Consider the following 23068-nt stretch of genomic DNA (forward strand, 5'->3'; position numbering starts at 1 on the left):
TGTTGCATGTTATTGCTTGTTGTAATTTTTCTTATGCTTTATGGTCGTTATCACCGTTTTTAATAGTACAACGCCTTTTTGTGGTTCTCTTTAATGTTTTATAGCAGGTTTATTATAATAAAGGATATTTATCGGTGGTTTAATGTGTTCAGGTGGATTGTGAACTTCTCATTGCTTTATTTTGGATCCATTTTAAATGAGGGTTCAGCTTTCTGAGGTCATTTATCTCCAGGACGTTTTTTTTTAGGTGATTATGTTTAATTTAGGAGATATTTCTGTGGTTTTCAGCGTCTTTCCTGGTCATGTATGCGGGTTTTATCGGCCGGCTGGCGCGGTGAGCTCATACAATGACCTCGGCTTGTCATTGGGTTCCGACGCCAGTCCAGTCCGGCCCAGTTCGATTGGGTTCTGCTCGGTTCCAGACCCACGGACGGGCCGCATTTTTGCCAGTTAGAGGCGACAAAAAAAAAATCTCCACATTTAATTCTGCGCATGATGACGCGTTGGCGTGACCGTGCCGCGCCGCGTCGCGCTCTGCTAGCGGCGGAGCGGCAGGAAGTATGCAGCTGAAGCGGCGGCGGCGAGGGGACGGAGCCAAGAAGCAAAAGTCGGTGTTTGAACCGGAGCGCCAGGCGAATAAGCATGAGTAATCCGTGAGAGTGGCGCATTCTGCACCCCCAGGCAGTGCATCGGTCACCCGGCGGACTCGGAGGCCAATCGAGGGGTGAGTGCGGCGCGTTAAACGGCTGTAAAAACGCGGTTTTCCGTGAGCGGGGGGCCGCGGTGTGTTTGTCGAGATCTTTGTGTAGCTCCGGGCTAGCCCGCGGTTAGCTGCGATGCTAATCTGTGCAGCGGCGCTCGCTCTCCCCGAGAGGAGCCTCCGTGGATGTGTTGGTACAAAAACGGGCTGTGGGTGCGGGGAGTGCGTGGGTCTGCGTGTTTTTTGTATTTTTCCAGTGTTTTTGTTGCCCTGAACTTCCATTTTTCTCTCCGTTTGTGTCTTCGCGGAGGGGGGGCGGAGGGGGTGGGTGCTAACGGACTAGCCTGGCGCTAGCGTTAGCGATAGCTCGGCCGCCTGCCTATCTCCCGCGTCCCCCCGAAACGCTTCGAAATGTGGTCAAGATGGCCCGGGTCCACCGCGGCCCGGTTCTGCGTCGTGTCGGTACCGGTGGGATCGGCTGGATCCTCCCCTGCAACCCGTTTATTATTAATTTTATTCAATCGGGGCTCGGTGGTGGCTCAGCCCGCTAGCGGGGGGGGGGGGGGGGGGGAAATGGCTCGCTGCTGCTGGAAAGCCATTTTCCCATGAAACGGGGTCTCAGCGGCTGATGGCTGAAGACCCGCTGGTGGAGCATCATGTCCGCCTCACAGCACAGCTCCAGCCGCGCAGCTCTTAGCCCGGCTCACGCCCCCTCCCCCCCATCGCTTCCCGCCGCTCCTCTCCGCGGCCGGGGCGGCGGGGCGTCGCTCCCCGGTGAAAGTGGGGGATTCGGCCGAAGGTAATGTCGGCCCGGGCGCCCCGCTTTGTCCCCCCGAAGCTCAACCCAAGCGGGAGGAGGCGGCTGAAGGTCAGCGGACCCTCCGCGGAGAGTCTCCCGGCGAGAATGAGGAGCCGCGCGGTTTGTTTACATGCGGAGAGAAAGTGTCCCGAGCACCGTGGCTCCGCGCGGCTTTCTAACGCTGCAGTTCAGCGCCAAAACGAGGATGGCAGACTCACAAACAACACGACCACTCAACGGCACATGCAAACAAACAACACAACCACTCATGTAAACAACAGAAACACAACCACACATGGAAACAAACAATAAACCCACACATGTAAACAACAGAAACACAACCACACATTGAAACAGCACAATCTCTCATGTAAATAAACTGGAAACAACCACACATGGAAACAAACAATAAACCCACACATGGAAACAACAGAAACACAACCACACATGGAAACAAACAGCAACACAACCACTGAATGAATGATGGAGTCTAAGTTAGACTTTATCTCAAAACAACTTTCAGATTTTGATATTCACTAAATAAAATCTTCTCTTGGTCCCTCAAAACAATTGAATCAGGTCAGCTGGAATTGGTCTTTGGGGGAAATAAATTCAATCTTTATCCAATTGAACTAGAAAATCTAGTCTTGTGAATAGCATAAATTGTTGAAGCCACTTGGATAAGAAGAGAAGCATCTTCCAGGTGATCTGATTTTGTTGTTTTGAGATGCCAGATAAATGAGAATATGCATTGACATGTTTGTTTGTTAGTTTTTTTTTGGGGGGGGGGGGCATATTAAGTTTAAATTTTTTTGTCTTCTGAAGAGTCCCTTACATTTGTCGGGTGCCATGCCACAGGGATCTCCTCTGGGACCATCATAGTTCATATTAATGACTTGCACTGCTGCTTAGGGATTTAAAATCATGTTAATTTATGTCATGAATAAACTCAAGATTTTGTTTTTTAAATAAAAAGTTATCAAAGATTTCTTGAAGTCTGAAAGGATCTAAAAATGTCTTGTTAGTGTTAATAAATCAAAATACCATCTGTTTCTTACCACAGAGGGGTAAAATGACCAGATTTATGTTTTTACTCAATGATGATGCTGAGTGAGTCTCTAAAATCCCCTATTGTTTCACATATTTCTAGCTTTGTCTTTCTGCTTTATGTTTAAAATCAGATATTTGGAGGGACATTTGATGGACAACCAGCTTTAGCACATTTTGTTTTAACCATTCACTTCATTCAGTTGTAAAAAAAATCTGCACAATTGAACTAAAATCTCGTTTTAATAGTACATGAGCTATGCAGCAAGTTTTAAACTGAGTCACTAAAACCTGAAAATCTGTTATTTTCCCAGTAGATCAGTCCCGTAAAAAAGAAAAAAAATCACTGCCGCCTTGTGTTCAGAGGTGGTATTACTTCAATCTGAAAGGCTTAACTGTTACAACAGAATGAGTTCATTTGAACAAGACAAAATATCAAATCATCCAAACATCATATATATACATCAAATATTCATATTTGTTAGTCTTTGGCAACACCCTTTGCATCAATATTAGCATTAACGACATTTATTACAACGATGTAGTCATTATAGCTTTACGAAGCAGCTGTCGCAGTATAACCACACAGCGTTAGCATAACAACAGCATCAATGCTTTAACTGGATCTGAGAGGATTTTGGTTCATTTGTAGTCGGGCTGGGCAAAAAAAACGATTTAACCAATTCATCAAATTTGTAGCTAAAAACGATTTTTATTTTTGCAACTTCGAGTTTTCTCCACACACAGTTTTCTTTTAACATTTTTTGCTTTCCGTTCTACCATTCCTTGTGGGTTTCTGTAGCTACTGTTGCACTTTTGCTTAACCCTTGGTAAAAGCTTGAATTTGTAAAATGATAGATCATTTACTTTTGATTTAGTGATTGTTTATATGCATTTTTTCCCTGACGACAATCACAGCAACGAAGTTGCGCTTATGACAATATATTATGTCTGAAATAATTTTTAAGTGCATTGAGAGAGAAAAATCGAATCAAAACTCAAATTTTTCCTTAGAAAATCTGATTTTTAATTTTTTTGGGTGGGGGGGGGGAATGTACAGTACAGTAATGTGTAGCTAGAGAAATGTTAAAACAAAGTTTGACTCAAAATTCAGAATTTACACGCAAGAATCTCCCAGGAGTCACTGACAGCAACAGAGTGGCGACGAACCCACAGCAGCAGCTTGATTTGTTCTTGTGGTGAATAACAACCTGCCCACCTATGTATAGTGAGTCCCCTGGTGGCCATCACTGGTAATACAGTGTCACATTTAACGTAGCAAATCACCGGCGCCGGTTACAGTCGGAGAACCAATCGGGACTCGGGTGGAGGTTCAGATGGAGACAGAACCTGACCCAGAACAGATGAGGAGGAAACTCTCACTCTGCTGTTTCTCTGTCTAAACTGTCTTCATCTTTGCGTTCCTTCTCGTCTGTACCTCTTTCCTCTCCCGCAATAGTCTCCTCCACTCTTTCGCCCCCACCTTTCTGTCTGCCTCTCCGGTCACCCTCCCCTCCCCCACTCCTCTGGTTTCCTCTCCTTATGTTTGAGGCCAGCCTCCTCTCCACAGTTGCTCCGCCTGCTTGTCATCTGCCCCTCCTCCTCCTCCTGCTCCGCTTGCTTCTATTCTTCCTCCTCCTGCTCCTCCTGGTCTTTGTGCAGCGGCGAGGCTGCAGATGTGATCACACATGAACAAACCTCCGTCTGTCGTTACAAACTCAGGACTCCTCGTTGAGCAACAACATCCGATGAGTTGGAGTAATCAGATTCCTGGAATAGTCACATCTGATTTATTCACTTCAGTAAAACTCTGGTTCACGTTTCAGCTTATTATGCAAACTGTTTCAGAGTTTACACATACAAAGTGACGTCAGACTCAAACTTCCTGTTACTTTCAAAACATTTGCTCTCATCTTGTTGAATGTGGATTAAACTGCAGTGTTCGTTTTGCTGTTGGCGGTTCAGTGTAGGAGCCCGTGTGGGATGTCAGTCTTTCTTACAGTGTTTAGCTGTGTTGAGGGTTTTCTTGTCGCTCCTGAAGTAGCTCTTTGTAAACTTTCTGCTGCCGTGCGTCATGTTTGTTGTCTTTTGTCTCATGCTCGTGATGTGAAGAGGTCACTTCAGTCCCATATGAGATTTTTTATTTATTTTTTTATATAACTTGTGGACACGTGCAGCTCTAAAAGTGTGTTCTAATGAGATGACCGGCTTCCTGCTGTGTGCTGCAGATTACTGATGAGCCTGTTAAAACGGCCTCTGAGTGTGTTTAATCTCTGAATGGGCGGGGGGGGGGTGTTCTGTGATGGTGGATTCTTCTTTGCTATGTCAACAAAGGTGTGTGTTATTACAGCAGGTGTAAAAACGAACTAAACCACTAATATATCTCTTGCAAATCAACACTATTTAAATATTGATTACTGAAACATGTTAAATTGAACATGTGTGAACAAAATTCTCAATCACTGACTTGTTTGTTTGCAGTGTTAGATGTTGGCATGTTTGTTGTTGTTTTTAAAGATGTTTGATCAGCATTTCCTCTCTGATTCAGTGGGTTTGCATGCTTTTTTTGTTTGTTTCTGATTCCAGAGGTCTGTGTGTTTTTATCTTTGATTCGAGGGGGTCTGGGTGGTTTTTCCTCGGACTGATGACATAAAGGTGTAAAGACAGCAGCTTTTCAGTGTAGTCTTGAGTCCTAGCTGGACCACTGTTCTCTGCTAAGCTGGTCCATTATACCACATGAATCTTTTCCACCAGCCCAGACTGACTTTAAACTCAGTCATAATGATGTTGAGCACTTTAGGAGATTTTCTATGCTTTCAGCTGAATAATTGCTCTGATTATGTTCAGTCTTTCTGGTTCTTGGTCAGTATACATTCATTCTCCTATCTATGTATGTAAATCACTCTTAGGACCCTGGTACCATCACTTGTGACAGTTTTTGTTCTCTCCATCTTCGTACGTTGTTCTCAGTGACTGTATTTTTTAGCAGCTTGACAATTATTTTAAGTCCCTGCATTAATTACCATCAGATTAAAATTACCCTCATAACTCCTCCTGTGCAGGTGATTGTTTTGACCTACTTTTAAGCCACTTTGTTGTAGTGATCCCTCTATTTAAAAAAAAAAAAAAAAAAAAAAAAAATCAAATTAGGTTTATTCTTTAAAGAAAAGACAAAAAAGAACATATCTCTTTTTCCTTGGATCCCGAATATAAGACCGCCTCACTAGTGGTGGTACTTGGTGTATCGATAGCTTTACAGAAACACATTTGTTCAATTTAGAGGCTACTTCAGAGAGTGTTTTAGAAATCTATTTCTTGATTGTGAGTTGGCATTGTTAGCAGTTTGGACTGAAGTTAATGTGAAACAGCTTGTTTGTTGCTCATTCGGTAACCTCTGTCTGTTTTCTCCCTCTTCTTTCTGCAGTGACTCCTCATTGGCCAGTGTGACCCCCGCAGGCCCACCACCTCTCAAGGTGGGCCCAGATTGACTGCACCAGCACCAACGGCTCTCGGGGGGGAAAATGGCCGCGACCGCCGCTCACAGCTGACTAGCTAAGCCCCCCAGTTTCCTCCCCTGTCTCCCTCACATCACCGTTCATTGCTTTGTTGTGAACCGTGATTTCCCTCCTTCAGTTTGCTGTAGAGTACTATGGCAATGCATGATATGAGTCGTGCCAAGGGTTTCCCCTGTAAAGAATGTGATATGGTTTGCCCGAGTACTCCAAGTCTATTAGAGCATATGAAAGCACATTATCAGCAAGAAGAGAGCGGACGTTTCGAGTGTGAACAGTGTGGCCGGATTTACAAGCACGCAGCTAGCCTAGCCAATCATAAAAAGTCTCACGAGGTGGGTTCATTTCAGTGTCCAGTTTGTACTCGTACGCTGCCCAATGCGGTAGCTTTAAAGAACCACCTCCGAATCCATACTTTGTCCCCCAGTAGTGCCCACGCAGAGGAGGAGAACGAGGAGGCGTCTGAAGAAGCAGGCCACGACGAGAGGGACTACGGCCTCGCCCAGGACCTCTCCGACGGGTTTGGACGCTCCCATTTGAATAACAGTGGTATGGGACATAGTGTCCTACAAAGCCACGTGTCAGACGACCACCGAAAGAAAACTTTGCCTGAATCCGACGACGCTTGGGACAGACCCTTCAAGTGTGACCAGTGTGACAGGACGTACCGGCATCACGGTAGCTTAGTGAATCACAAGAAGTGTCACCAGCAAGGAACTTTTAAGTGTACTGTTTGTTTTAAACAATTTAGCAACCTGGCTTCCTTAAACAGCCACGAAAGAACTCACTCGAAGTTCAAGGCCCCCGGGGCCTCTATGCTGAGCAGTAGCAGCGCCAGCTCCCAGTCTCATAGCGTCGACACTGCCTCCTGTTTTTGCCACCTGTGCCAGGTGACTCTGCCCAATAAGGCCGACTTCCAGGAACACATCCTGCTTCACAACTCTGCCTCACCTGCCCTTGGCCTGCACCGCAGTTTCCCAGGCATCATGCCGCACAATCTGAGTGCGGTCCGATCCCCAGCATACACCCCAGCCCTGGGAGACCCTCTGCCCCTACCTCCCCTGCCCACTGAGAAAAGAGGACCCTATGACCCCATAATGGGCCCCCCAGTCAATAATCCCATTTATACATGTGCTTACTGTGGCGCGGGGCACCCAGATCTGGAGACTCTCAAAGTCCACTATCTCACCCATGACCCCCACCCCGCCTCCCATGGTCAAGACAGCTCCATCCTCAACTCAGGCGGTCTCGGTTCTGGATCACAGGGTTCGGTGTCCTCTTCTGCTGGAGGTCGGGTGCCACAGCCTAATTCTCCAGATGATGGAGAGCGCCGTTTTAAGTGTGGGGAGTGTGGCAAGAGTTACCGGCATGCAGGGAGCCTGGTTAACCACAAACGCTGCCATCAGACAGGCCACTACCAGTGTACCATCTGCTGCAAGCAGTATCCCCACCTGGCAGCCCTACACAGCCACTTGCGAAGCCACAAGGGGCGTTCTTCCAACCAGTCCATCAACAATGACGGCAATGACTGGCTATCTCCTGAGCCCCTAACCCTGGACTCCCAGCACAGCTATGTCCAGGAAGGCAGCGGGGCCACCACTCCCATTTCTCTGCCAGGAAACCTGGGTGATGGTAGTCACTTCGTTCCCGATGGAGGCCACAGCAGTGGCTTGGACTCCCTGGAGTTTCACGATAGGTTTGATGGCAGCTCGCTTTCCCAGAGCAGCTCTGCTCACCGGCAGGCCGACAGACACGTGTGTGCCGACTGCGGTGAGATGTATGGAGATGTAGCAGGCATAAAGTCGCACATGTGTCCCCGCCGTGGCCAGCAGCAGCCGCAGCAGGGCAACATGTCCAATGGGTTCATGGGGAACATGAATTACCACAGCTCCAGTGGAACATCCCTGCCCTCTGGGGGGTCCAGCAGCCTCAAACAAGGCAGCAGCCAGCGACAGTACTCTCAAAGTGGAGGCAAGAGGATGGGGAGCAACGAGAAAGACGATGACGATGATGGAGAAGTGTATCAGTGCTCTGTGTGTGGCAACCATTATGCCAGCCTCAGAGCCCTCAGAAGCCACTTGCGCAGTCATGCCAATAACCCAACAGGGCCTGGACCATCCAACCTGGGGCAAGAGTGGAGGATGATCTGCTCCACCTGTGGCCAGAGCTTCTCCAGGAAACAGGATCTCCTGAATCATCAGTTAGTTCATGGTCCTCAAAGGCCGGATGGCCAGCAACAGGGTATCGGCGGTGGTCCAGCCAATGGCAATGACAAAATGGATGGCCGCAACCACATCTGTGTTGACTGTGGTATGTTTTTTGCTGACCGCCACCACCTAATCACCCACCTGTGCCCTGGAAAAAATGGAGCCACTTCACTGAGCAAGTCAGGCCTGAATGGAGCCAAAGGGATGTCTGGAGGAGAGGGGGTCAGTGGTGGGGTTGCTGGAGGAAGCCGGGATGTTGGAGGCGATGGGCGTAGGCCAATGGTTGACCAAAGTGACAAACCCCATAAGTGTGACCAATGTGGACGAGGATACAGACACCCATGTTCACTTCTCAACCACAAGAAGTCCCATAAAACTGGAGTTTTCCGCTGCCTGGTGTGTCAGAAACGTTACTACAACCTGCTGGCTCTCAAGAATCACCAAAGGACTCACTTTGACCTGAAGAGGTAGGTCCTCACTTTATTTTTAGTTCTTAATGAAAGATGTTTCCTTTAAAATCCCCATTTTTGACATCATCGAGAAGCCCCTGTCTCATGGAGATGTGTTAAATTGTGAATGGATTTTATGTAGGAATATCCAGAATATCTCAAAATAGTGAAAGGAATTTGTGAACGTATTGCTTAAATTTTAAACGTGTAACTAATGCATATTCATGCCTTTTTTATTGTGAGATAACTGTTTGTCAAATGTGTCAAACCCATGTCAATTTATATTCCATGAATTGGTGCGGAACGTGATCAGCTCTGTTATGCTTGACGTCTGATGACAAGTTGTTGCTGGGTGGACAGAAACAAATATTTATGTTAACTATTATGACTTGAAAAAAACTGAAATACATATTGTGACCCATTTTCTCGACATTTAATTTTTTCTACAACATTCATTCATTCATTCATTCATTTTCTTCCGCTTCTCCGTTTCCGGGTCGCGGGGGTGACAGTCTGAGCACTGTCATCCAGATCACATTGCACCATTTAAGAACCTTCCTGCAGGTGGTGAGCCCACGGGAAGGTGGTTTTTTTCAACATGGTCAATTAAATGCATTTGGTGTATTTAGATCAACTTGAAGTCTTTAATCCCTGCACCATGTTTTCAGACTCAACATCTTCCATTAACTACCTGAAGCCTTTAAACCTGTAATAAGTCAAGTGGATGCAGGTCTTGTGAGCTCATTGTGGTGATAAACTGTGCTTTATTCTCAGACCAGATCACAGAGTCTCAGGGTAAATGTTGACACAATAGCCTTTGCACAACCAGCGTGCAGAAGTAGGATAATATCATATGTTGTGTTGATGTGGTTGTGCTTTGCGCCAATGAATTGATAATATGTTGGTTCTTTTATGAAGGTCTAAAAGTTGCCTTGTTTTCATTTTTCTCAATGAACATTTTAGAAAGACAGCATCTCTATGGCTATGTTCACACTGCAGGTCTTGATGTTCTATTCATATATTTTTTTACTGGGATTGGATTTTTTGCTGGGGTCATTAATGGTACATTTTAAAGGCGACCTCTATCACTGTTGTGTGAACGTGATTGGACCAAAGTTCTCAAGCCCCAGAGCGCATGCGCAGAAGACAACGTGAAGTCACACAGAGCACGCTGTTTACAGGAGTAAAAATTGATGGCATACCGATCAGCACCAGGGTTGCCAGATGTCACTCACTGTTTCCAGCCTAAAAAATGTACAACCCACACACCTCAATAAAAACCTGGCCAAATCTCAGCCTGTGTAGAAATCATGTTAAAACTGTAAAACTACAATAAGTAACAAAGAAAACACCATAAGCACGCAAATACATAAAATAAACCAAAGGTAAGAGAATTTGGCTCTCCAATTTGTGGAAACCCGCCATTTCTGGCAACACAGATCAGCGCGTATATTCATTTTCAAGTGGTTGTTAAATACAAGCCGACAAAATCTAGGAAATGATGAGGGGGCGAAGAAGGATTATGAGGAAAAACGAGAACAGCTTTTAAGGTTCTGGTGGAGCCGCTTTCTCCGGCGCCTATACCTGACATCAGGCACGTCAATGATGAGGCAGTTGCATTGGTATCCCTATCCGAATTGGTGCCGCATATGATGGAGGCCTGGGTCTGGTGTGAAAAAATCCAAATTGGAGCTTCCACACAGCCACAACTAGCACAGGATATGGGTCACTTGTGAACAAAAAATCGGAATTAGGTCGCATTTTCCTGCGGTGTGAACACGTTCACGTTGAAATTTTATCTTGAGTTATTGCACAATGCAGAGTAACAATTAAGTGTGATACAAAATGAAACTTGTCAGGTAGCATATTATCTCAGATTGATGTGAGGGAAAGCCAACGTCATGTTGTGTTCTTCACTCTTCTGCAGGCACAAGTGTGAAGAATGTGGCAAAGCCTTTAAGATCCAAAAGCAGCTGATCAACCACCTACGCCTCCATGAGGAACACCGGGCCAAAGGTCTGGTTCGAGCCGGCCCAAATGGTTCTCGCTTTCAGCAGCAGCCTGGCCCCTCTCAGATGCAGGCAATGAGGGGAGAGTCCTCAAAGAGCCAGGTGATGGGGGTCAAGTACAGTCACCCAGGGTTCAAGAAGCCCTATTCCTCAGCTGGCACCTCCAGGCCCCAGAAGTTTGATCCTGCTGAGAGTGGACGCCGGCCCTTTGCTTGTGAAGAATGTGGAAAGACCTACCGTCATGCAGGGAGTCTGGCCAATCATAAGAACCTCCACAAGATTGGAGAGTACCACTGCAACGTTTGTAATTCCACATATCCCAACAGGCTGGCCATGAAAAACCACCTCCGTCTACACTTTGCCCAGAAGAAGCACAATTGTCAGGAGTGTGGCAAAGGGTTCCGCACTCAGAGGCAACTTGCCACCCACACTACAGCCGGCCTGTGCAAAGGGCCACAGGGCCCTGGAGCCCAGATGGATTTTGAGTGCGATGGGTGTTGTGAAGGCTTTGCCACTGCCGATGAGCTTGCAGCCCATGACTGCCCGGCCCAGCACCTGCCTTCATCCTCTTCCACCAACAGTTCCACCAACATCAGCATGGAGAGAAGCTCCGTGGACTTGGACTCTGATGAGAGGCCCTACGCCTGCGACCTGTGCAGCTGTGCCTACAAACACGCCAGCTCCCTTCTCAACCATAAGCACACCCACAAGACGGGCAACTTCAGGTGCAACTTCTGCGACAAGCCCTATACCAACTACATGGCGCTACGCAACCACATGCGCATCCACACGCAACGGAAAAAGCACATCTGCCACACGTGTGGGAAAGCATTCCGGCTGGCCAGATTTCTCCGCAACCACCAGAAGGTCCATGAGGAGGGGGCCACCCCATTCGGCTGCCCCAACTGTGGCAAGAGTTTCCAGGGGAGGTCGGGCCTGGCCAGGCACCGCTGCGGGGACAACCAGGTAGGCATGGATGTCAGGAGGAAGGCCACTGCACCCACGGGAGAGGGCGAAGAGTGTCGGTACACGTGAGTTCTTGTCAGTTGTTTGTGATTCTTCGAAGTCGAAAAACAACTAGTGAAGATAAATTTAGGTCTCTACATGTCTATTACAGGTATATGATCTCCAATCCGGCTTCCTTGGGACCATACGCGTGCCGGAATTCGGATTTTTCTGAAGTTTGGACAAATTGAATTAGTGGAGAGACCAGATAAGTCAACCCCGTTTGCTTTCAGTTAGCATATATCTCACACTGTGGTTTTTTTAGGCTCCTTTCAGTCAAACGTTTAATGTTCAGATGTACTGTTTTCATGCATTGTTTTCTTAGACGTCTTTACCACAGACTGAAGTAGCATTTTATGTGTCGTATATTAAATTGAAAGCACTGATGTTGTGTGTTCTGTTCTGATTTTGACTGGAGTCCCTGTTTGTGTTTGTTCGAAGAGTGCCCCGTTATCAGTCTAGAATCTGCTCTTGTGGCTGCTGCATTTTGATGTTGAGAGGAAGAGTTAGGGAGGATTTGGAGCTAGCTGCACTGCACATGTTCAGAGGTCATCTTTCTCTAAAGAAGTTTTCACGTAACTGCTACAGACAACTCGGTCGAGGTTCTTTGGGCTCATTTGATTTCTTCATCATGACATTCGGACTCGAGTCACCACCTCAGAGGTAGAAGGTCTTTGAATCAGTCCAGTTGTGATTGACGCTGCTTGATTTGTGCAGTGCAGGAAGCAGCAGATACCTCCCGCTCCCCTACATGATCCCCAGCTGTTTCCTCCCATGTCCCTCCCTCCCTCACCCACTCAGAAGTCCTCTCCTGCTTGACATGTTTAGTAACCATAACGCTAAATGGTACACCACTTTGTAGTCTTCTGTAGAAGCTTTAAGCCGGATTTCAGATCATATACCTGTATGTTTAACATTTAGCTGATAGCTAGTTAACGCCTTGATCTATAAATAAAAAGTGGTAACCAATTACTGACATTTATTTTCACCTGAATTTGTGATATTAGATGTCAGTCTTGCATATTAATCTCCCTTTTCTCCCCACCTTCTCCCTCCCTGTGGTACCTCCTTCTTCCTCTCTTCACAGATGTGATCAGTGTGGCCGGTCCTACCGCCATGCCAGCTCCCTCCTCAACCACAAGAACACCCACACCGTCGGAATCTATCACTGCGCCGTGTGCCTCAAGACGTACTCCAACCTGCTCGCCCTGAAGAACCACCGCCGCATCCACTCAGAGACACGGCGTCACCGTTGCCACGACTGCGGAAAGGCCTTCCGTGTTTCCTCTCAGCTGTACAACCACCGACGTGTCCACCAAAAGCAGCGGGAGCTGACCTGCCGGTCCTGCCAGCGCGCCTTCCCCACGCAGGCCAGCTTCAGACTCCACATGGAGATTACTCACGGTCAAACGCCACAGCCCCGCCAGCCCAGGCCCCAGCAGCCCCGACCAGGAGGCTCCCAGGAGCTGGGCTGGGGGTCCGGCCTTGACCTCACCCTGATGCAAGAGCAAGGACTCAATCCCGGCAGCTCGGCTAAAGCACGCAGCCGAGGAGGCGGCGGCCAGGTCGTCAAGTCTCATGTCTGTGACCAATGTGGGCGGGCGTACCGCCACGCCAGCTCCCTGCTCAACCACAAGAACAGCCACAAGACTGGCACCTACTTCTGCAACTCCTGTCAGAAGGAGTTCCCCAACCTGATGTCCCTGAAGAACCACCGCCGCATTCACACCGAGCCCAAACGCTACCAGTGCCCCGACTGTGGGAAGTCCTTCCGGGTTTCCACCCAACTCATCTGCCACCGCCGCATCCACACCAAGGAGAAGCCCTTCTCCTGCCAGCAGTGCGACAAGCGCTTCTCCTCCAAGTCCAACCTCAGGCACCACATGAAGGTGCACTGGAGCGGCTCCACGGCGCCCCCTTCCATGGGTATAGGTGCGCCCAACTTCCTGGGTATGCCCGGCGGCCCCTTCATATGAGCTAAGGGTTGAGGGCGGGGGAGGTGGTGGGGTGCTGTGGGGAAGCGGGCAGTCACTTGTCAAGGTTTCTGGATGTGCCAAAACGTAGCGTAGCCTTCATCCCGCTCGCCTTCCTCTGTCCCCTTGTCCATGTGTGGCTGTGGTGTGTGTGTGTGTGTGTGTGTGTGTGTGAGATGGCAGAATCTGACACAAGAACTGCACGGACTTACACGTAACTAGAGGACCGCAAATAGTGAATGTGCACACACACACTTCATAGAGATGTTCCCACAAAGCCACAGTAAGACATGGCTTCCCGACAGAGCTCCAGTAGGGCAGGACACTCTGGGTAGACCCTGTCTGGCGAGGATGCACCCGCAAGGCCTCGGAGGGGCACGGAGCTTCTTTGTGGGCAGGACGTCTCATGAGGCCCTAATAGGTCAGGACGCCCCACAAGGCCCAGGTAGGACATGGTGCTAACCTGGAGGCCCCTGTAGGGCAGGCCAATCTCTGGAGTGCCGGGTAGGACAGAGCAGCCCCACGTACTGACTGACAGGCAGACTGGACTGTAAACCTCATGTAGTCTGTGAGCTGCCCTGTCCCCCTTCGCTGCATGTTGCCCTGTAACTCTTAAATGACCCCCACCACTGTGGACCCTGGCCCTAAGGGGACCACAAGACCGAGCTGCACCTGGACTGGCTCGTAGAGACTTGTGGGTTCCGTGGGGGTGGGAGGGGCTGTGGCCGCGTCTGATTGGTCCGTTGGCACTGGGTTTCTGAGGCTGTTTGTGTGGATGCAAAGCCCTCGTCACCGTGTTTTCACCACGTTCACACATTTTGTACCGTTCCTGTTTTGGAGGCAGCCGTGACTCATGGGAACTGAAGACGGACGCTATGATGGGCTGCTTCTAAAAGGGAGAGTGTGCGTGCTTGGGTGTGTGTGTGGGTGTGGGTGTGTATGTGTGTGGGGGTGTGTGTCACACATGTGGACTCACCAGTACCTCATTCTCAGATCAAAGTAGGAAACTTTTTTTTTCCTTTTTCTTTTTCTTTTAATGTTTTTCGAATTTCAGTTAAGTTTCCCTTCAGTTAAACTCAGAATAAGTTGAAAGTGGTCCGACATGATACTTTCTGTTTCCTGCGTTTCATGTGGTTCAAGTGGAAAATTTAAGTGATGCCATTCCGTTGCATTAGGTGGCAGCAGTGAGTCAGTTTAATCCACGGTTCCTTTTTTGTTTTTTTGACGTAAAATTAATTTCAAAGGGCTGTAGCTTCTGTCAAACTCAGATTTCTACCACCTGCAGTTAAACTATAGATACACTAATTAAAAGACACTTAAAATAATGAACAGCTCAAGGAAAAAACCAAAGTGCTCTGAGTAAAAATTGTTGTAACGGGTGAATCTACTCTGAACAGAATATCTTTACGAGCTGTTTCATCTTTCTTTTGAAGGTTAAATGTGTGATGTGACAAATTCGTTTCACAGCATAGAATTAGACACATTTATTGTAGTTAGCCGGTTAAATACTAACTTCAGTACCCGCCTACATCCTCAGACATCATTGGAGCAGATTATCTTATTTATCTTATTTTGAAAGCTTTTTACAAATACTCCATACTGTGGCCGGCCACCAATGGGTCAACTTGGTAAAGAAATTTCCACAACGGTATTAATAAGGTATTAATATTATTATTATTATTGCTTTTTAGATATGACGTATAAACTTTGACCCATCTGCTAACATAGGGGTGGAGCTTACGTGCCACCCGGTGATGTCATAGAAATATCCAAAATTTTCTTTGATGAATTTAAATAATTTCATGTCGTCCCGGTGGATCAATCAGATGTCTAATTAAAGTCATACTTTTAACCTTTTTTAAATAATGCACACTCAAAACTGCAAGACAAAAGCCATCAAACTTTCAAAATCAAGTTGCACATATTTCACATTAAACTTTTAAAAATATTCTAGAAATGCTCCACTGGGTAAAGAAAATAGTTGGACCAACTTAATTGAATTGCTTCACTTGATAATATCTAAATGAATTTGATTAAGTTGGAAGAACTTGATTCATTTAGATATTACCAATTGACGTGACTGATTTAAGTTGGTCCAACTATTTTCTTGTTTCAGTGTATCTGAGTAACTTGAAGCTGTAAAACGCATGAAAACGGAGAGAAATCCTGGGACAGGTAATTTGTTTTAAAATATCGTTGAAGTGAGACGATCCTGAAATACGTGGTTTGTCAGGTAACGTCCACAAACTTTTCAGGCTCTTTTATTAAATTTTTTTTTTAAATTTTCAATCCAAGCTCATCAGAAGAGTAAATAATAATCACTTTGCAAACCAGTCCTGAGGTCTGTGTCCGAGCTGCAGTCTGAGCCCACATGTGTGACCTGGAGGTCAAGACCACAACGCGAATCTGGATCTGATCTGATCTCAGATTCACGTTGTGATCTGACTCTTGAAAAGTCTTGGTTGTGATCCTGGAGAACCGTGAGTGTGTGTGTGTGTGTGTGTGGATCAGATGTATTTATGCGATGACTCTTCTTATTAACACGTGTATTGGACCGCGTTAGTCTTTAGGATGTGTGACTTTAGAGCCGTGTCGATGTAACCGCACCTCCTCTTCCTCCTCCTCTTTGTGCTGTGGAGCCAATGGACTCTGACTCTACTGTGTTTCTATCGAGGAACTCGAATCCTCGGTACCCCAACCCTCCACCCCCCTTTTTTTATGTCCCATGGTAAGCCCATGTATTTATTGGTGTTTGTTTGGAGTTAACTTAAGGCCCCGGCCCGTGTGGGCGTGTCCAGGAGCGGCGGTGCTCGTTTTAATCCGTGAACGGCGTGCAGTGAGCGTGCTGTGCTGTAGGAGTCCGTGTGCTCTGGGTCACACAAACTGTACCTGTACTCTCCGCCTCTTCGTTTCTCCTCTTCAGTCTTCTGTGTTTGGACACTTTCCCGCCTGCATCTCACGTAGCTGTTAGACACCCAAGAAGAAGAAGAAACGGTTTGGAACGACTATAACCTCGTTTTGTTTTGAAGTTCTAACGTTTTGTTTCCATGCATATATATGTAATGCTTACTATACACTTTTATAAACTATGTTTTGATAATTCATTTCTTAACAGAACTTGTCCATATACTATAACCCTTACTGCTGAGTACTGAGAATAAATAGCTGAAACTCTGGCTCTGTGCTGTCTCCTTCAGGCCGCTGCAGCACTCAAACCTTTAAACGTGTCCCAGCGAGCGAGAATGTGAAGAAACTGAGGGCAGAACTGCAAACCACTTTATCTTAATCACTGGGGGGGGGGGGGCTTTTCTCAACATGCTATTTTTAATTTTTAAGCCCAAGTTAGTTGTAGGTGTGATGGAGAAGAATCAAAGTGGTTAATGAAGCATCAGAGACCATACACACAGGTGCACCTCAAAGACATTTTAACACATTATTTAAAAGTTAATTGTGCTAAACTGACAGCCCTTCATAATAACCGGCTTGATTGATATTCTCTGAAGTAGAGCTTTTGGACACTGGGTGGTGCTGTTGAGTCACTGTCAGTCTCATCCGATTGGGTACTTCTAGCACTATGTAGCAATTGGCTTTGCGGTTTCTCCGTCCATACACCACCTGCTGGTGCCAGCTGGTACTGCAAGACGACTCAAGTACTCCACCTTTATCGAATCATTACCACTCATGTCTCACCCCAACCAATCAGGGCCTGAGGAGGGCGGGTCGTGATTGGACGGTTTTTATCAGTGACGAAAAATTTAAAATCTTTTGAAAACATCTATGATTCATTAGGTGGCTTATTGTCTTTATTAAAGTTTATTATAAAAAGAAGAAATTCATCAAAGCATTAAAAAAAAAAAAAAAAAAGGCTGCTTGAAACGCCTTTTAAGTTTCTCTAACAAGAAGTTAGTATTATTAGTAAGTTACCAGACCCTCCTTCCTGACCAATCAGCTTTCATCGGCTTTGCAGCCTGACGGCAGCAGTGCAAAGTGTCATTTGTTCAGCAGCAGTCTGGGTGGCGCTGTTCCTCAACCTGCAGCATGAGGACCTGCTAAGTCCTTCTCAATGTGAACTTGCAGGAAGCAGAAAGTCTTCGTCCTCCGTCCACACACTCAACAGTGGTGGCGGAACATGAGTTTTCTTCTTCCTGTTCCTCGGACTCGGGCGTTGAGCAGCAGGTTGTTCTCTCTGCTCCAGCTGCTCGCTGAGCTCCACCATCCTGGTGTCGTCTACAAGCTTTACTGCACTTGTGGGTGTAGAGGGTGTAAAGCAGTGGGCTCAGCACGCAGCCCTGTGGAACCCCGGTTCTGGGGGTCGTGGATATATTATAGCCTGCTCTGACCCTCTGCCATTGAGCAGACGTGAAGCTATGGATCGACATGTTGACGGAGTGTGGCAGTCCCACACATCTTCTCTGGACCTGTTCACCCTGTAAAACCTGGCGGAGGTGGAAAGTTGCAGGCAGGAATGATGTGAAGTGACCCTGGACTAGTTCCTCAAAGCACCCCATCACCACTGGGATGAGTGCGACTGCTCGGGGGTGGTTGAGGATGGAAGGAGGATGGCAATGGACGGGTGGTGTTGGTCTGTTTGAACACTACTGGACCTGAATCACAAAATAAATTGGTATCTCATATATTACCTCAATTAATACCTAATGACAAAGCATTTTAAATGCAGTTTATTGTGAACAAGCTACAGGTCAAGCGTTTTATAACACCCCAATGTTTCCAGTTTTTTTTTTTTAGTTATTCAGTTTAAAGTTTTAATGTTCTGGCGTAGTTTGGACTTGGTCAGCGGTTCATCCTACAGACCCGAAATACGTTTTCTATCTAGGCTCAGACCACAGACGACTGCATGTTCCAGCCGAATGCTGTAGGAGCCTTTTCGGTTTCTGGGAGCTTCTCGCTCTGGACGAGTCCCTGAGCCCAGACCCAGAGAAACCGCCCCAGACCTTCACACTTCAGAACCATCCTTTCTCCTTCTTGCTGCGACTCGGCTTGCTGCGAGCCGCCTCATCACGCAAGCTGTTAACTCCCAGAGTCTTGTCTTGTGATTCGATCGTAGCTTTGAGTCCGCCAGAACTCTTCCTGAAAGTATTGAGTTTCTTTGATCTCCATTGGTAATCGCCCTTTCCTCGCCATTTTTAAAGCAGCACACGACTTTCTGCGATACAAAACAGTTCAACTGATGCTTCCGAGGTCGTGGCAACACATTGTCGTCCAGCACTCGGCGATTTGCTGCACAACAGCTTTGAGTTGTTAACGCATTTCTTGTTCCCTGAAAATTGAAAAATTCTGAAATGTACATTCTCGGTTTTTAACACCTTTATTGAAGCTTTACCATTTCACCGCTTGCCTTTGTGCCATTTGAAGCTGTTCACCAGACTTTACGACTTGAATTGCAGCAAATAACTGGAAAAATTATGGCGTTTGAAAACTTATGACTGATAGCGTATAATACCTCCAAAGTATGGTATATGTAAACTGTCAACCGCAACATTGATTTAATCATATAAAACACAAAGTAATTTTTTTAAAGGTATACCAAATACAAAATGTAATAGTTTTCTAAATATATGTAGGTTGAAATATAAGTGTTAACGTTGGGTCATTAGCGTTATTATTTTTGCTCCTCAATCAAATATTCCTCTGAATCAAACTATTTTCTTCTCTAACAAAGTGTTACAAGTGAACATTAAAATCAGAAAATACAGGATTCGTGTTGGAAAGACTGACGTGTCCGAACTGTAGTCAAAGCTTTAAATCTCGTGAAGTGCAAAGTGAGTAATTGACTGTCGCCATGAGACGTCGAGACCTGAGGAGGAGCTGCAGCTGGTCGCCGCTCAGAAACTCTATGGGGGCCGACCGATCGGTGGTCACTTTACGATGAACTCTTGCACGACCTGACCACTCAGCCTTTGAAATCCAAACGGTCAACGCTCAGAGGGACTAGTTTCAGCGGCGGAAGAATCCTCACATGGAGCCCATCTTCAACAAAACGTCTCAGAAGTCTACGTTCATCGTCGGTGGAAACTCCCGCATGCTCCTACTTTAGGAACCGCCAGGCGTGTCGATCTGTCCGGACCACGGAGAGTCCTCGTTAGCTTAAGGGTCTTTGTCGCCATGGTAACGACAGACTGCTGTTGTGACAGGGACTGGAAAACTAAAATGTATGTGGAAATTGTAATGAACATTGTGACATTAGTTGAACTTCCATGAAAACTGGATGTGACACTGTTGGGAGCTACGTTAACGGTGAGATTTCACGTTGGGTGACATTTACACCGCTGCCTCCCTACATTGCTGCTGTCATCATTACTACCTCCACTAGAGGGAGACACAGACGAACATTTAGTTCCAGGAGGTACAGTTGAGAACAGAGGCACCAGAATTCAATTATATCTGAAAACGTCACTATGTAATTTAAGTTCCAGGAAAAAGGTTGGGGTGTTTTCTGTTCATTTGTAAGACGTGTTTGATGTGATTTATGTAGTTTTCTTAGGGATAAACAACATGTTACTTGTGTTTCCTGTTGGTGTCACTTGGGAATCGAACATGGTTCCCCTGGGTGAAAGTCCTGCTCTTAATCCCGTGCTGCCCCTGGACACAAACTTCCTCTTCATACTTCATGTCCTGCTGTCGTTATTCCTACTACCACCAGAGGGAGACCTGAACTGCAAGTCGAATTGGTCCCTGGGCCAGTTTAGAAAAATAAATAAATTACAAAGCCACAATAAGTAATTAAGTCCATGTTTAATCAAATTCAACTGGTTATAGATGTAATGACCTGTTTCAACCAGCAGACGGCAGCAGAAAGCTGTGAAAGCACACTTTAAATTCTCTAGCTTTTGGTGTCTTCATCATTACTCCCACCACCAGGGGGCGATAATCATCTGACTGTCAGGCTCCAGTAGGTGCAGGTGGATTCTCCACGTCTATGGCCAAACACCAAGATGCTTTGATTGGACTGACGACAGCAGAACCATGAGACCGGCGTTATCGGTCCGTTGGCCCGTTTCAGAGGTTCGGTTAGAATCCTCTGAGCGTGTTGTTGAATGGAGTTCGGTTTGTGTGGACTGTCGGCGCCCTGCTCAGCAGAATGATGTCTGACTCTGGTGGTCTGTCGTGACTCTGACCTGAAACTTGGTGTTTCTCTCCTCTCAGATCTGAGTCCGGCGGTTTCGAGCTCCGGCAAGTTCGTCTGCGGTCAGTGTGGTCGGGCGTACCGCCACGCCAGCTCCCTGCTCAACCACAAGAACAGCCACAAGACCGGCACCTACTTCTGTATCTCCTGCCAGAAGGAGTTCCCCAACCTGATGTCCCTGAAGAACCACCGCCGCATCCACACCGAGCCCAAGCGCTACCGCTGCCATGAATGCGGGAAGTCCTTCCGGGTGTCCACGGCACTCATCTGCCACCGCCGCATCCACACCAAGGAGAAGCCCTTCACCTGCCAGCAGTGCAGCCGGCGCTTCTCCTCCAAGTCCAACCTCAGGCACCACATGAAGGTGCACTGGAGGAGCCCGACGCTGCCACGGGCGGCGCCATCTGCCTTCCTCACTGTCGCCACCAGACCATTCTGAACACCCGGTTGCCTGGCGCTGCCACGCCCTGTGCCCTTTCCGTTTACTCCGCCCCCTAAATGAACCGCAAACCGACTCCTGCTGCTGCGACGGAGGCGGCGACGGTCATGAACCGCCAACTGCTACTGAACCGAGTGGCGCCCTCTAGTGCTGGTTGATGGCAGCAGACGAAGTGCACAGGGAAAGTGTACGTCAGGGGGTCAGACGGAACGGAACAGGACTCTCATCAAAGGGAACCATGTTTGACTCCCGAGACACACCAACGAAAAGTTTCTCTTGAAGTCGCAAAAGTAAATAGTCGGAAAATGTGGAACTTGTATTGTTCTTAGACGTAGAAGTAACATTTTTCTGATCACGGATCAAACAGCAGCTGTCTGTGTATGTCTGTGATGTGGTCGTCATGGCAACAAGGTAGTCAAAATTTCAGCTCTTGTCACGTCTTCCCGAAGCTAACCAAAGAGTCGTCGCCGGTTTTGTCGGTAACCATGACAACACAGGCCCAGCATTGACTTTGATGCCTGTGGTCGACGGCGGCGGGACAGCTAGCGTCGCTGCGTGAAGAGGTGCCCCAACTTTTTTATCCAAACGCCGACTGTTGTTGACTTTATACAAACGTTATGTTTCTTTTAAATGAAAAACCTCAGACTCTCGGAGGATTTGCTGCCGTGAACTTTTCCCGCCAGGATTGGCGTTCAGCTCTTTACGACTTTGGTGTGTAGCTCGTAAACGTATTTGTTTCTTTTTTGTAGAAACTTTACTGGAGCTGTGACTTTGTGGCTCCGTCCAGCTTTTTTATTGGACGGTGGGAAAAGTTTACGAAGCGGCTCGGCGCTTCTTAAACTGTTTGGACGGGTGCTTCACAGGCGGCGGCAGGTGCATTGTGGGTTGTGGTTTTTTACATGTTGGGGTGTTTTAATGGAAACTCAGCAGACGTCTGGGGAGGCGTTTCATTCGCTCACCTGCAGTTCACTCTGGAAACGTTTTTGGGCTCCAGCAGCTGTTTCATTTTCCAACTTCACAAAAAGTCTGAAACTTTCTATTTCATGAGAACATTTCAGTTTGTAGGTTTTTTTTTTTGTTTTTTTTTTTAATAAATAGAAACATTTTCTGATGTGTGAGGAAAAAAAACTCATCATTAATTATGGCGCTAACTAATCAAAATAAGTTTCCTGGTGTTTTGATGCGCTTAATTTCTTTTAATCTTTTAACACATATTTTATTCATGTTTGTTTTTAATTAAACCTAGATTTTTGAGTCTTGTAACATGAAAACGAGAAGCTCAAGAGAAACGTTTTCCATTTAATTGACAACAAACAACGTAACGGATGAGAATTTAACCAGAAATCAAGAATTTAAAAATAATAAAGGCTGGAAAATAACAAATTATGAGTGTCAGAACACAAAACTGAAAAAAGAAAATCAAAAAAATGTTATTTGAATCAGAAAAGCTAAAATCATACCCAAACTTTAAAACACAAAAATATAATTCATGTTGTTTTTTTATTCTGAAAAGCTGAATCCAATGAGAAAATGCTGAGTCATGCTAACTCGCCTCATTAAAAAAAGAAAACACATTAAATCTGCTCGTGTGCAGACTTTCACTTTCTAACAAACGTTTTATTTCACGTTAAACATTTATCTAGCTTTCTCAAACTTTTCATTTTTTTTTCAGTTGTGAGATGAAACGCGACGTTTAACAATGTGCTGAGTCATCGATTAATCGACGAGCCTGAATCTGCGTCATCGGTGCGAGAAAGTTTGTTCAGGAGACTCTAAAGAGCTGC

At 46.6% G+C, this 23068-nt stretch overlaps 1 protein-coding gene across 2 annotated transcripts; it reads left to right on the top strand.

Annotated features, from left to right (window-relative positions):
• Positions 1–568: 568 nt before the first annotated feature.
• LOC308124376 (zinc finger protein 646) lies at positions 569–23068 on the top strand. 2 transcript variants are annotated; one of them, XM_080487309.1, is made up of 5 exons: positions 569–724; positions 5971–8732; positions 10642–11754; positions 12816–13678; positions 22957–23068. In XM_080487309.1, the coding sequence occupies exons 2-5, from the start codon at positions 6196–6198 to the stop codon at positions 22965–22967; spliced, it is 4524 nt and encodes a 1507-aa protein (XP_080343435.1). In that variant the 5' UTR covers positions 569–724; positions 5971–6195; the 3' UTR covers positions 22968–23068. The 2 variants fall into 2 exon arrangements, with proteins under 2 accessions (XP_080343435.1, XP_080343434.1); XM_080487308.1 differs by lacking the exon at positions 22957–23068 and adding an exon at positions 20866–22836.

Source organism: Lipophrys pholis, assembly GCF_963383615.2.
Source record: "Lipophrys pholis genome assembly, chromosome: 19".
Lineage (NCBI taxonomy): Eukaryota > Metazoa > Chordata > Actinopteri > Blenniiformes > Blenniidae > Lipophrys > Lipophrys pholis.